Source organism: Phaethon aethereus, assembly GCF_964289735.1.
Source record: "Phaethon aethereus genome assembly, chromosome: 17".
NCBI classification, from domain to species: domain Eukaryota; kingdom Metazoa; phylum Chordata; class Aves; order Phaethontiformes; family Phaethontidae; genus Phaethon; species Phaethon aethereus.
This window is the reverse complement of record NC_138593.1, coordinates 3362729-3376057: the sequence shown is the minus strand read 5'-3', so window position 1 is coordinate 3376057 and position 13329 is coordinate 3362729. Positions and strand designations below refer to the sequence as shown.

The 13329-nt window shown below is 41.9% G+C and overlaps 1 protein-coding gene across 1 annotated transcript; it reads left to right on the top strand.

Moving 5' to 3' along the window:
* Positions 1 to 1150: 1150 nt before the first annotated feature.
* VPS37B (VPS37B subunit of ESCRT-I) lies at positions 1151 to 12624 on the top strand (the record flags this gene model as incomplete). Its single annotated transcript, XM_082007889.1, has 4 exons — positions 1151 to 1255; positions 10130 to 10301; positions 10917 to 10999; positions 12136 to 12624. 4 exons carry the CDS (start codon positions 1151 to 1153, stop codon positions 12622 to 12624), a joined length of 849 nt encoding a protein of 282 aa, XP_081864015.1.
* Positions 12625 to 13329: the final 705 nt, after the last annotated feature.

Below are 13329 nucleotides of genomic sequence, written 5' to 3'. Positions count from 1 at the left end.
TGCTACATTTCAAAAGTATTTAAATTCACCATAAAATACATCTTTGATAGATCATTTCTTGACCTTCTTGAAGAAGAAAGTGCTTAAGACAGACAAAAAGACCTAGCCCCAAAGCTTGTCAAGATACAATTTTTAGCTATTTTTAACCTAAATAGATATTCAGCCTAGGCTTGAGGACAATAGTGCAGCCACTCTTTTGAGAGTTACTGTAGCCAAGTCCCAACCTTGGTAAGGAAGTGCGAGTTAAATAATTCTACTTATTTTCCTTCCTAATTTACAGCTGCGCAGTTATAAACAAAAGGAGAACAAGAGTGCCTACAATAGTTCCAGGCAGGAGCACTGTGACTGGTTGTATGTGGTGTTGATGTGAAGGTTCAGCGCTCAGCTCTCCGCATCTTGCAGGGCATAGGACAGAGCCCACTCCCCATGACGCTCTTGTGAAATGAACTCGCTGAGCCCCAGCCATCCCAGCGAGCCGTTTGAGCCGTTGTTCCAGCAGCCACCATCCCTCGGGAGACCAAGGGCCTCGAGCATGGAGCAGCATCACATGAGCGAGGCAGACAAAGCATGCTCTGTGAGGGGCTCCGGAGGCCGACGCCGAGGCCCGGTGTCATTAGGAAATGCCACTTGGCCTCTCGCAGTGGGCAGCCTGATCGCAGGCTGGGCACCGCCACCCCTGGGCCCTTCTCCTGCCCCACTGCGGGCCCCGGGGGTGGAGGCCTGGTGCGTTGTGACTCCATGGTGGGCTTCGTCTAACACAGTGACACCCCCCAGATGGGCTCCCTCGCAGCCCCGCAGTCCCCCAGCCTCCCTCTCTCCCCCGGTCCCCTCAGGCCACCCCGGCCTCACCCCCGGCAGCAGCCCGCCACCCACTTAGGCACTCTCCTCGCCTCAGGCGCCCAGCGCCCCCCACGCCCCTCCCTCTTTGGTACCGTCCACCATCGTGTTCCAGCACCGCCCTCTCCCTCCCACCGCCCAGCCCTCTTGGTACGCCCCGCCCCGCGCGCTGCCGCCCCGCCCCCCCAGCAGGGGGCGCCGAGGGCGGTGCCCACCCCGGGCCGGGGCGACACCGCCGCGGCACTTCCGGTTGGCGGCGGCGGGAGAGGGGCTGGGGCAGGGGCCGGGGGGAGCCGGGCTGCGCCGCGCCGGGATGGCGCTGGACGTGCGGCGCCTGGAGGCGCTGAGCCTGCAGGAGCTCAGCGCGCTGCTGGACGACGAGGAGCAGCTACAGGACATGGCCCGCGAGATGGAAGAGGTGAGGGGCATCCGCGCAGCCCCGCGCTCGGGCCGCGGCCTCCCCTCGGGCCGCCGCCCCCCCTCAGCCCGCCGGTGCGCTGCCCGTCAGGCCCCGCGGCTCGGGGCTCGCTGTCTCGCCGCCTCCATTACCACTTGCTATTTGGGGGGTGTTAATGGCCGCCCCCCCTCCCCCGGCGCAGGTGACTCCCTCCTCCCGGCCGTGCTTGAGCCGCTGGGCCGTCACGGCTTCACCATGGAGTGGCCGGTAAATAAGGAGTTCCTGAGCTGCGGGAAGCGCTGCCTGCCCCTCTCCCTCCCCCTCTTCCTCCCGGCCTTTTGTTTGGTGGCCCCCGGTAAGCGGGGAGGGGGGTCTGTGCCCGGGCACTTCTTCCGAGCGCTGGGTGCCAGAGGAGCGGGCTGACGGCTCGCCGTGCCGAAACCCCTCGGTTTGTACTAAATTAGGAGACACTGACGGACCGGAGGTGGGATCAGTTTTTCCGTTAATACAGCCCTTGTTTTGTGCTTTGGCCACGATGAAGGATTTTGTCAGGGTGAAGTCGGTCTCGATTTCAGCGCAACTTTAATTCAAAAGGATATGAAAGAGATTTCTGTGTGCCCGAGTTGGTATGCTGGGCGCGGGGAAGGCTGTCGGGCTTTCTGGTGCTTTTTTTTTTGCCTATTTGAAATATCTTTGTCAGTGTATTCACACTCTAAGCTGTGCATTTGGATCTATGCTTATTAAAACAAAAAAGCAGCTTGTTTTCTTCCTGCTGCTGTGGTTGTCCTTTACTGTTTTTTTTCTATATGCTAGTGGACCCTGTGTGTTACAGTTCTCATATGAGACTGTTCCAGGTTTATTTGACCACAGATGCTCCTAAAAGACTCTTAGCTGTGTAGTCAGCTAACAACAAAATAAGACGAAACCATTTATATGAAAATTTTAAAAGAAAGAAATGTGCTGTACTTCTCTAGGTCTGGTATTGATTGATTTTGATTTTTTTTTTTTTAATTAGAGGACAAAAGCCTCAGGAAGAAAAAAAGTGGCACTATGTTCTTGAGAAAGAAGCTTAGTATATTAAGTAATATAAATTATAATTGCTTTCCTTCAAACTAAGATTCCTGCCTTTTTGGTACTTCGAAGGAAATTGTTCTGGATCACCTTAAATTGAATTGTCAAAGTGTTACAGATGAAGAAGCCCACTGAAGGTTGAGGCCAAGATAATAAGGTGTGCTAGGGAATTTACTTGCTGCATTATGCAACAATTTGTATTTTGAACTCTGTGTAAATAGCTTTGCAAGAGGGGGGCAGGCTTAACAGCTTTTCATATGAGCTTATATTTTGAGAACGTAAACCACTGAAGAAACGGATACTGCTATAATAAGTAAAACATACAGAGATCTTAGAGGGACCGTAGTTTACTGGGGGACAGGAGTACCCTTCTATATAAAAACTAAATGTGTAAGGAAAGTCAATGGGTTATAATGGGCTTAACTTTGTAAAGATATAGATGGGTGCAGTATTGCTGGTTTTAGTGTGACCTCTGCCAAGGTACATCAGCAGAAGGCCTGGCTCAGGGGGCTCTTTTTTTGTTACTTGGCAATACACATTTATGACTGCAGGTCAGAAGTGACTGAAAACCTCATGACCATAGCAGAAAAGAGCCTCTCTCACTGCAGAACTAGACCACATTCTCAGTTTGACCCTCCGGTTTTCCTCTTTCGCTGGCAACAGAACGCTTTTAAATTGTAGAGTAAAGTTCTCTGGGCCTGAGGGAATATTTTGTGGTGTTTGGAAAGTGTGGCTAGGTTTGAAGGTATTCAAGCTGTGTGGAAATACAACTATGGTACTGTCTGGTATGATCCTCTTTTATTGTGTGTGGAGGCTTTTACTAGAGTCTGTTCAACTAGGAATGCATTTACCCACCTTGGCCATGCTCAAATACTTCTTCCTCATTCTGGTTTTGCCTCCACCAAATTGTTTACTGCTTGAAAAATCAGGACCCAGTAGCACAAACTCACTGTGAAGTGTGTGGCAGGAAGAGGGAGAAAGGGAAATCCTGCACATTAAGGAGGAACCATGCTGACTTCACTGCTGCTTGTGTAGGTATTCGGTTGTCAGTCTCTATATATCTAGGTTGTAGGGTTATTCCAAAGTCCTTAGATTTGGCATTTCATAGTGGCGTGACAATTAAATCACGATTCCTGAGTCACTTCTCTGAGGTCACTTGTATTTTCAGTGGCAAAGTTGGCTAAAGCTGATTATTCCATAACTGAAAAAACCTTTGTTCTTCTTGTTGCAAGGGAAACCCAGCTCAAAACCCAATGTTTTATTGTTCACAAAGAGGAGGATTTGGAAAACCACTTGGCTTTCTTGCTAATAGCTAAAAATAGGCACCTTCCAGCCTTAAAGGGAATGTATTCCTGTGCAGCATTTGAGCAGGATTTGCATATGTCATTGTGGGGGTGTGTGTGTATATATATCTCTGCGTGCATTCACGTGCACATTCATATTTCACTGGGATAATGTGTGTGTACAGTGTCCTTCATGCTGTATCCCCAGGTATGTGAAAATGTGGCATCAAAGAGCTAAGCTCCTGCTTTTTCTGTCTGTAAGGTTGTTTTTGAAGCCTCTGGGCTTTTAGCACTTGAACAACGAACATCTTGTCTGATAGAAAGAGGAAGGAAGCCAATTGTCTGCTACTCCTAGTCTTAAAATTGAGGAGGGTTTTTTATAATCCTTTGAGGTTAATCTCTGTAGTATGTCTACAGTATTCATCTCTGTGAAATGAAAATACATTGTTTATAAAAGTCAATCTTGGTGTCGTAACTCTAAACAGCATAGATGAGAGAATTTGTGACCTGACACTGGTGGTAGCTTGATGGATTTCTCCTGTGAAAACAGTTTTTTTTTTTCTCTACTGGAACATCACTTTAGTAACAGTGCAACGTTGTGTACTGACTGCTAAGGTTCTACTGCCAAAAATTATTAACTTTTCAAGACCTTAATTATATGAAATCAAGAAGTCAATAATGTATTGCCTTCCTCTCATTCCAGGATTTCAGAGTACACTGGCAAGCACAGAAGGGGTTTTTGAGTGTAGTCCTTTTCTCAAAAGCCGTTTGAAAAGATCAGGCAGTGCAGAAAGTCCATGTTAAAACTATGTGAATGCATGCCCAGATTTCTTGGATTCCCACTCCTGTCCTAAAACCACATTGTGTAAGTGGTTATGTTCTTGTCTGCCAAACATGAAATTTAGTTACAAAGTTAGGAATTAGACTCTGTGACAACTGTAGTTTTTTCTCTTCTAGCTAAGCATCAAATGAGTAACCTGCCTGAGTGATGAGCACAAATTGCGGTTCTGGGTGCCTCTTCTTTGGAGCAAACGTTTAGGAATTGCAATTTGCCTTTTAACCTTTATTTTGTCATTTTAAAGATAGCACTTACGTAATCAGAAGATCTAAATTTAGCAAATCTAATTACTTTGGAATATGTGTTAATATTTATTACCGAACAGATGTTGTTAGAAGGTGTATTATCATTCACTAGTATGTAATGAAAAGCACTCTTAAACCTTCTTCTGTAAAAGAAATCTCTATTCTCCTACTCTGCACCTGTCAGCTCCTGTTTCAGGGGTTAATTTGACACTCCAAAAGTGCATCGTTATACTTCCACAGTGTGGCTGCATATTTTATTCCTAATTTACAACTATGTGTAAGTGAAAAATGGAGTGCGGGAATGATAAAGACTACAGCAAGACCAGAGAAACCTAAAACTAATGTAGACGTATGCTATGTATAAAGCAATTAAAATGGTGCCACTTAAAACTTCTTTTTATTTATAGCTCCTTAAGAGACTTTTTCTTGAAAGTAGTGAGAGACTACTTGCTGTGGTGCTTGCCAAAGCAAGCTTATAATTATAGCAGCACTTGATGGACTTTGTGGGTAGTTGGGATTTCAGTCGCTCCGACTGCATCTCAGGAGGCATCTGGTCTGGAATTGTTCTTCTGGGAACGTGCTTTTGGGTGAACAGGAGCGATGCTTCTCAAGAGACGTTTTGCACAAATAATGCTTGCTGCAAACCATTAATTTGGAGTAAATGATAAACAGTAAAAATTGGCTAAACTAGTGCTTGCTTCTGTTTTAATTTTATCCAGCATTTCTTCCTTTTTTAAAAGTGGGATGAAACGAAGCTGCAGTTAATGAAAGTAGTAGAATCTCAATTCCCAGAGCAGTTGCTGCTGCCTGTTCTTGGAAGTGCTAATTAAATAAATCCTTGAGTAAAATGATTCAAATTATTTCTGTTAAAGAAACTCACTTTTTAAGGATCTTAAGTTTTGAAGTGCTGCAATAAAGCATGGTTTTTGTCTTTAATAACCTCTGTGTATCCATGGCTTCATTTTCTTGCAGCGCGCAGTTTGGTTTGAGTGGTCTACTCAGTGGTGAGCAATTCTTCTGCCATTAAAACCCTTTTATAAGCAACTCAGTATCATTGCCCCATTTGTCCCATTCAGATTTTGTAGTGAGAGTTTAGCAGTTAAAAAAAAAAGTGTATGTTGTCTTTAATATTGTCCTGTCTCATTGTGTCTCGTGATTGGGACTGGTATTTCTCATCTGTTTTCAGATTAATGTTTCCTGCCTGTTGAAGCGCTCATGACCTCAATAGCCTTGTTAGCAATTCCGCTGGAGTCGCATGCTGTTTGCTTACTTCTCTTAATAACTTTTTTCATTGCACTTCCAGTAGGCAGGTAAACATCTGACGCAGTAGTGGTTCTCTGCTAATACACAGATGCATAACGCATCTGACAACAAAATATGGGATTTATTCCTTGCTTGGCTATTGTCTTGGGCTTGTGGAGGGCTGTGAATGGATGCTGAAAGCATGCTTTGTGCTGCACTGATAATCTTAATAGACTGGTTGTGCTGTACTGTATCTTTGACCCTTGGATGATTTTGCAACTGGGTTTGTTTTTGTTTGTTTTGAATTAGTCAATGTTTTTTTGAAAGCGTTTCTATAGGGCTTTTTGGGCTAGCTTGACAGTGTTTGCTTTTTTGATTCCTTGAATTACCTTCCAAGCACAGTGGAACAGTTGCAGAAAAATTTATTATGTGGACCTTAACATCAGTGCCAGAGATTATTCTAGTTTGTAAAGTCATGACTGCATTCAGCTTGCAATGCTTTGGGATTGTATTTGTTCTATTAGTTGTGAAATAGAATTTACTCATTCCACAGAACTCAAACCTTTTCAGTGACACGAAGTGTTCAAATGTCCTGAACAGGTGGGTGGGTCTTCACCAGCTCCTCCTTAAGTTTCATTGAACGTCATTCCTAAGTTTACCTTGTATTTGAGGAACTGGTTCTTGTCAGGGTTTTGAGTAAAGTTCAATTTGAGTTTCTCATCTCTTCAACTGTCCATTTTTTAAAAGAAATTTGACACAGACTAATGCTGGAAGTGAAGATTTCAAGAATGACCCCTGAATTGATCATTAAATGTCAATTATGTTTTTTGTTCAACTTCGGTAGAAAAAATGTGCCCTTCTCAGAAGTGCTATAATATGGAAGAAGTTGAGTCATTAAGTCTTACGTAATCTCAAGCACTGTAATTTAAAGTGCGATTACGGAGACCATAACTTTTTTCAGTTTTAAAACAAGTATTTTCAAGTCTTTCACTTCAGTTTAGAGAAGTCCATAATAGATATCAGACACTAAGGACAGGAAAGGATGGCTGTCACTCTGTGTTAGATGTAGGTAGGTGACCTATGGCTGTCTGCCATTGAGCCAGGTAAATATGACTTTCCAATGCTGTCATAATATCAGGTTTTTTTCCTTATTTTTACAAGTCAGGTACATCATGTCATGCTGATATTTATTCATCTTCACACATTTGAAATAATTTGAAGTAAAGTTCTTCAGAAAATCATTGTTAGGTATTTGCTTCCTCCTTCCCCTCCCTAGTTGTGTTGAGAGACATGATAACTTGAGGCAGGAGAGTTATTTAAAAGTAGCGTTTAAAAACACCACCAAAGCCTCATCTGACTTTAGGAAGCTTTTTTTGCTATTCTGACTGTTTACGTGGAGTTCTTCCTTCTCTTCTTTATTATATATGATTTCAGTAGAAGATTCCTTTTCCTGGAATTTGTGCTCTTGAAATGTTTATAGGTTTGTGTCCACTGGCTTTTTTCTCTCTAGAGGTAATGTACATGTTCTTCATTTTAAAGAAAGATCAAAGTCCACTCGTAAAACTGGTCTTCCCAGACTGACTGTGCAGCTGCTTTGGAATGAGAATATCAGCCTTAGAAGCAGTGAAAATACAATCACCAGATCAAATTGAAGTCACTTGAAGGAAGTAGTTTGCTGATTAAAATGGTGAAAGAGGAGAGGCATCATAAACCGTGAATCTTTTTGCATGCAGTCTTCTTTGGGTGGCAGTTCAGAAAACAGCTAGTTAACAAAACTTGTGGTGATGGCAGGTGACTTGGTAAGAAGCTGGGATGTCAGTAATTAAGCTGTTAAATTGTGTGTATTTTAGTTCCCTTCATAATTGTTAGAAAAGAATGTAAAATAGGGGGACTTAAGCTTTCTGAAAGTGAAAGTCTAACAGTGTTGGATCATATGAGAAGAAACAAATGGAAGCAACCAGTTTAAATTATTTTGCATTGCATTCAAAAGTAAGAAGAGAGGATTTTCTTTTTATTCTTGGAAAGGATTCAAGTTGAACACAAGCATAGGGCTGGAAGCTTGTTTAGGCTTGATGTGAGAATCTCGAGAAGACAAAACAGTATCACCAGTACAGTTTCTTCGATTTTCACGATTTGTAATAGAATTTTATTTTGATCTAGAATTTAGGACTCAGCATTATCCTTGACTTGATTTTTTTTTTTTTAAGTGGTTTAGCAAGAACAGAGTGAAAGAGAGTAAAACTTTGGTAGCTGAAGAGCAGTATCTGGGGCCAAAGATATGTTTAAGTAACATTGAGCCAATTTTGAATTTAGCACATTAAAGCAGTGTATAAATATTTTAAAAGGAAATAATTGCTTTTGAAGACACTGTTGCTACTCTTGGAAAATATTTTCACCTGATGCACCTAGTCATGTGCCGAGAACACCTGAATTCTGATCCTCTCCTCTTCTGGGGCTTTTAAATAGCTCATTTGGGTTTCTTCTTTTCCTGTTTCTGAGATGTGGCTCTCCTATATCCAACCATGAATGTGAAAGGAAGAAAGCACTGTACTCTTCGTGTTCGCACTGAATTCAGTGCAACTGTCCGGTAAATAAGATCTGTTATAGCTAAACAGGGATGATGTGGGTACCTTCTACCTGTTAATGCAGGAGGTCACAAAAGGTGTTACCAAATGTTCCACTGGTTTTGAAGGTAGCTTAATAGAATCAGTCTGTGATGCCATGGGAAAATTATCCCACTTGTTGATTCAGACTGAAAATCTGAAATCAGATCCCTTGATTTTTTGTTTGTTTTCTTTTGATGTCTGAATATTTTAATGAATCTAATGTGACATCCAGGGCAACAGACTTCCCTGAACACTCAGCTCTCCCAAAGCTCATGAAGACTGTCTTGATAAAATCGTGTGCATGTGTGTATATGAGCAAACTCAGAAACTTGCCAAATCTTGGTTTTCTAAGAATTGTCATTTGTTCGTTAGGAACAATGTCTTCAGGCTAGGATATGTTAAGCAGAAGGATTAAACTGAAAAACGAACTTTTGGCATTAATCCAGGATTGATTTAACGTAGTTGGGGAAGAATATTCTGGAGAAAGAACCGTAATGATGCAGTCCTTGCTTTTTGCATCTTGATAAGATAAGAGATGACGTTCTTCTGCAGTCTCATTGCATCTTACTGCTGGGATTCAAAGACTTTTTTAGGAGCAGCTGTTGCTGTATCTGTCAGCGTTCATCATGGGGGAATGGTAAGGGTGGTGTGTGAGGTGGAGATGAAGAAGCATCAACACTAAATAACGAGTAAAAGTTCATACAAAGCTCCTTCAGGTAGCAGGGCATGAATGTAAAAATCTGATCTCACAAAGCTGTGACAGCCTACAGGTCACACCTCACATAAATTTGTGAGAAGAATTAGAAGAAATCAACTGCACTCCGCTGCCACTTAAGAGAAATCTCTAAGTGAGCTCCCAGAGACAGGTTTCTACATGGTAACCACCGAGGTGAAACCTCCCTCTTGCAGGCAGTTCAGCACAGTGGGAACCTGGTTCCTGTTCTGATCAGGCAAAAGCCGTTCTGCCTGCAGCAGTGTTCACGGGCACCTCTGCCGCCGCTCAAAGGAGAGGGATGCTCTTAGGAGTCCTTGCCCATAACTGTTTAATGAGCTCTCTGCTGCATGTGGAAAAAAAAATGTGCAGGAAAGTGACTTCAGGTCAGTATTAATTGCTGTTCAGAAAGGAATTCATTCACAGGTGCTCATAGCTGAAAGGAGAGATCCTTATTCTCAGGGCAATTCTTCTGAAGGTCTTTCCCCCATGAGCTTCAGCAGTCCATTGTCGTTTTAGATTATTTTAACATGCTGTTTGCAGCATAGACCTTATTCCTGCTAGATGATATGCTAGTAAAAGAGTATATTAGTAAAGCAGTAAAAATAGAGTTTGTGAGAAAGGATTTTGTGAAGCAGAAAGAAGAGATCATGGGAAAAGAGCGCAATAGCCAAAGCTGACTGTACCTACCAAAACCGTAGACATTCCCATTGTTCATAAAAAGTCCAAAAGTATTGGACTTGCAACTAATAACAATACCATAGTACTAATTTTTAGAGGGAGCTTGCTTTTGTTGTTTATTTAGAACTTTTGAAATTCTCATATTGTCTAAATAACCATTAGTCTTGCTTAGTGTTTTCACTGTCATTTCATGCAGTTGTGTTTTTTTTATTTCCAGGCCCAAAACGTTCAACACAGCAAGGACATGACTCTTGCCAGCAACCGCAGTCTGGCAGAAGGCAATCTTTTGTACCAGCCAAAGTTGGAGTCTTTGAAATCAAATTTAACTGAAAAATATCGAGAGCTGCAAGTTCTTTTTGAAGCATACCAGATAAAGAAAACAAAACTAGGTAATATTTTCTGTTGAAGATTATGATTTGCTGTCTTCTAAGTGAATGTAAATCTGTTGCATGTTTTTTGTTTGGTTTTTGGTGTCTCGTTTTTAGCTGTGTGAATTAGGGTACAAAATGAAATGTCATTGTCATGTAGTTCTGAATAGATCATGCTTGTAATGATTTATTAAGTATCTGTTACACCTAGTAACAGATACTGTGGATTCTTTCTACTACTGTGTGATTACCTACTTATTGCTGACTTACTCTTCTCTAAATGATCAAATTCGTTTACCTTTCTAAAAAGAAAAACATAATTTGAATTTTAAGTGATTAATCATAAATCAAACGGAACATTGCATTTAACTTTCTCCTTTCATACTGAATTATGAAGTATTGTACATCTGATACTGCACTTGCTGAAGTGCTTTGTCTTTCAATTGTAACTCAGTTTCGGCTTTTAGCACTCTGACAATATTCCTAAACTACTTAATATTTTCTCTTAGTGTAGATCATCCTGTCTAGAACAATGGAGTATGCTAGTTGTATATACGTGCCTTAGAAATATTTTGGCTGAGGCTGTAAAGCTTTGGTTAGAAGCCAACTGTCACTGTTCTTTTTGTGCCATTACAGACAGACAATCCAGTAATGCTTCACTGGAGACACTACTAGCGCTGCTTCAGACAGAAGGGGCTAAGATTGAGGAAGACACAGAGGTAATGACAGTACACTTCTGTTCTGCCACTTATACCCGTTACCAAAGACTTCCAGTGTACATAGCTGCAGTGTAGTGTGGAACACGTAACAGACTAAGGGCTATTTTTAAGAATATGGTCTGGTCTTTGCTTTGAACTTCAAAGAAGAGTCGTTTGGTTTCAGCGAGAATTTTTTTATCTGAGTAATTCTTTACTCTTAATGTCTTTGAAATTTAAGAGAGAAGATGCTCCTTTTCAGAAAAGAAAGCCGAACCCTCTCATTTCCTTGGCATTGCCTTCAAACTCGTAGCATATAAATGTGGTAATTTTTTTTTTAATGGTGTTTGCCTGGTACAAGTATTAATCCATTACAAATGTCAGTTAGTAACCTAATGAAAAACTATGCCTGCACTGTTTTTTCTCCAGCATTTCCAGTGAAATATTCCATTATAATTTCAACGTACCTGTCTAGGTGCCAGTAGTCACCACTCGCTGTGATAGAAGTGCTTGAAGGGTGGTCTGTTTTCAGAATAATGGAAGTGTTTGGGTTGGTTTGATGATTTGCCTATAGGATGTTCTCTACATAGAGACTACATAGCATGTTAGCATCAGGCAGAAATGCTGCTTATGGGCCCTGAGTTGTGATCACAGAAAGACATTGCCAGGACAAGTTGAATTTTGTGATTATATGTATGGTCACCTCTCTTAATCATGAAACATCATTTACCCAAAGCCACAAGTAAGTGTGAGTATTAAATCTGTCTTAATCCGCTTCTCTGTACTCAGGCTTGCAGAGTTCTCAGTGTTGCTATTGGCATTGCAAGCAGTACTGAGCTGTAATTCATCTTAGCTGGCAATCTGGAAAGCTGTTAAACTTGGTTCGTTCCCGTCTCTGATGATCAGAGGAATGTTCAGAGCTAGATTCAGATGTTCTTACTGCTGTTTCTTCAGTATAAATTTAAGCAAAAGTTATATTTAACTTCCAATGTTTCTGAGTAATAACTAATTCAAAATTCTGCTCAGAATTCTTAGCATGCCAGTCATCTTCTTTATGCAAGCTGGAAAATTACAGGCAAATTATGCTATTTTTAGGATATAAGCCACTTAGATTCTCTTGCAGTATGCCATTTTCTGAGAGATTGTTCCATATTTGACAGAATATGGCAGAAAAATTTCTTGATGGTGAAATACCACTGGATTCCTTCATTGATGAGTACCAGAGCAAGCGTAAACTGGCTCACCTGCGACGTGTAAAAATTGAGAAGCTCCAAGAAATGGTGCTGAAGGGACAGAGACTTCCGCAGGCTCAGCCAAGAGCACCTGAAACAACACCAGCACCTCAAGATTCCTACACTTCGGATGCAAACACTCCTCCTTCAGTTGTGCCCCGACGAATACCACCCCCTCCACCTTCTTCGGTCCCAGCAGGACGCTTTCCTACTCCGTTTACTGCAGCCATGAGTTCAGGACCAGCTCTTTCTTATCCAGGTGCTCCGTATCCTCCTCTTCCACCTCGACCAGGAGTTCAGCCTGCAAGTCAAATGCCACAGCCAGGATACCCAGCTCAGTTTGTACCACAGTATCCTCCAGCTCTTCCCCAAAGACCACCTCGCCTTCCACCTCATCCTGGCTTTATCCTCCAGTGAATATTTTGGTGCGCCTAACTTATGTATTGGTGCTTATATTTCATTTTTCTCCCCATCAGAGACTTAATGTAGGCAATGGAAATCCTCTGTTTTTTTGCACAATAGAGTACAAAATTCAAGCTGTGGCACAGAGGTTTGCAATTGTGTTTGGTAAATGTGACTATTTTTGTTTTCAAATATCAGTGACAACAAGGTTTTTCTAGGAAGGTGATAGGGTCTAAATTTTGTAAATCCATCAAATTGTGAGAGAGCATACAGTGGATTTCCTGACGTTACAAACCAAATGACTCTCTGAATTCTTTAGAGATGGTAAATCAGCATCCTCTTCTGTTCCGATGTATTCCCATCGCAGCTGGATGTGTGGCAAACCGGGAGCTATTTGTCTCTAAAGAATTCTCTGTCGGTGCCAGTGTTTGGGTAGTAACAACCATATCTGAATACTGTGCAAGGTGTTGCAACGGACCGCATCGGCATCCTTTGCAGTGTGTGCAGACAACGGCATTTGTGGCCAGGTGCACAACATTTTCAGAGCTCACTGAGCTGAAACTCTTGTCAGAAAATGTTCTATGGTTTTTAGATAGTAAAAGTTACAAGAGTTTCATTTCTACATTTCAGTTGTTACCTTAGACTTTTCATAATAAAAGTACACACTCCTCCCACTCCTAAATAGCTTGATATCCGGAAAGTCCTGGTCTCTTGAAGTTA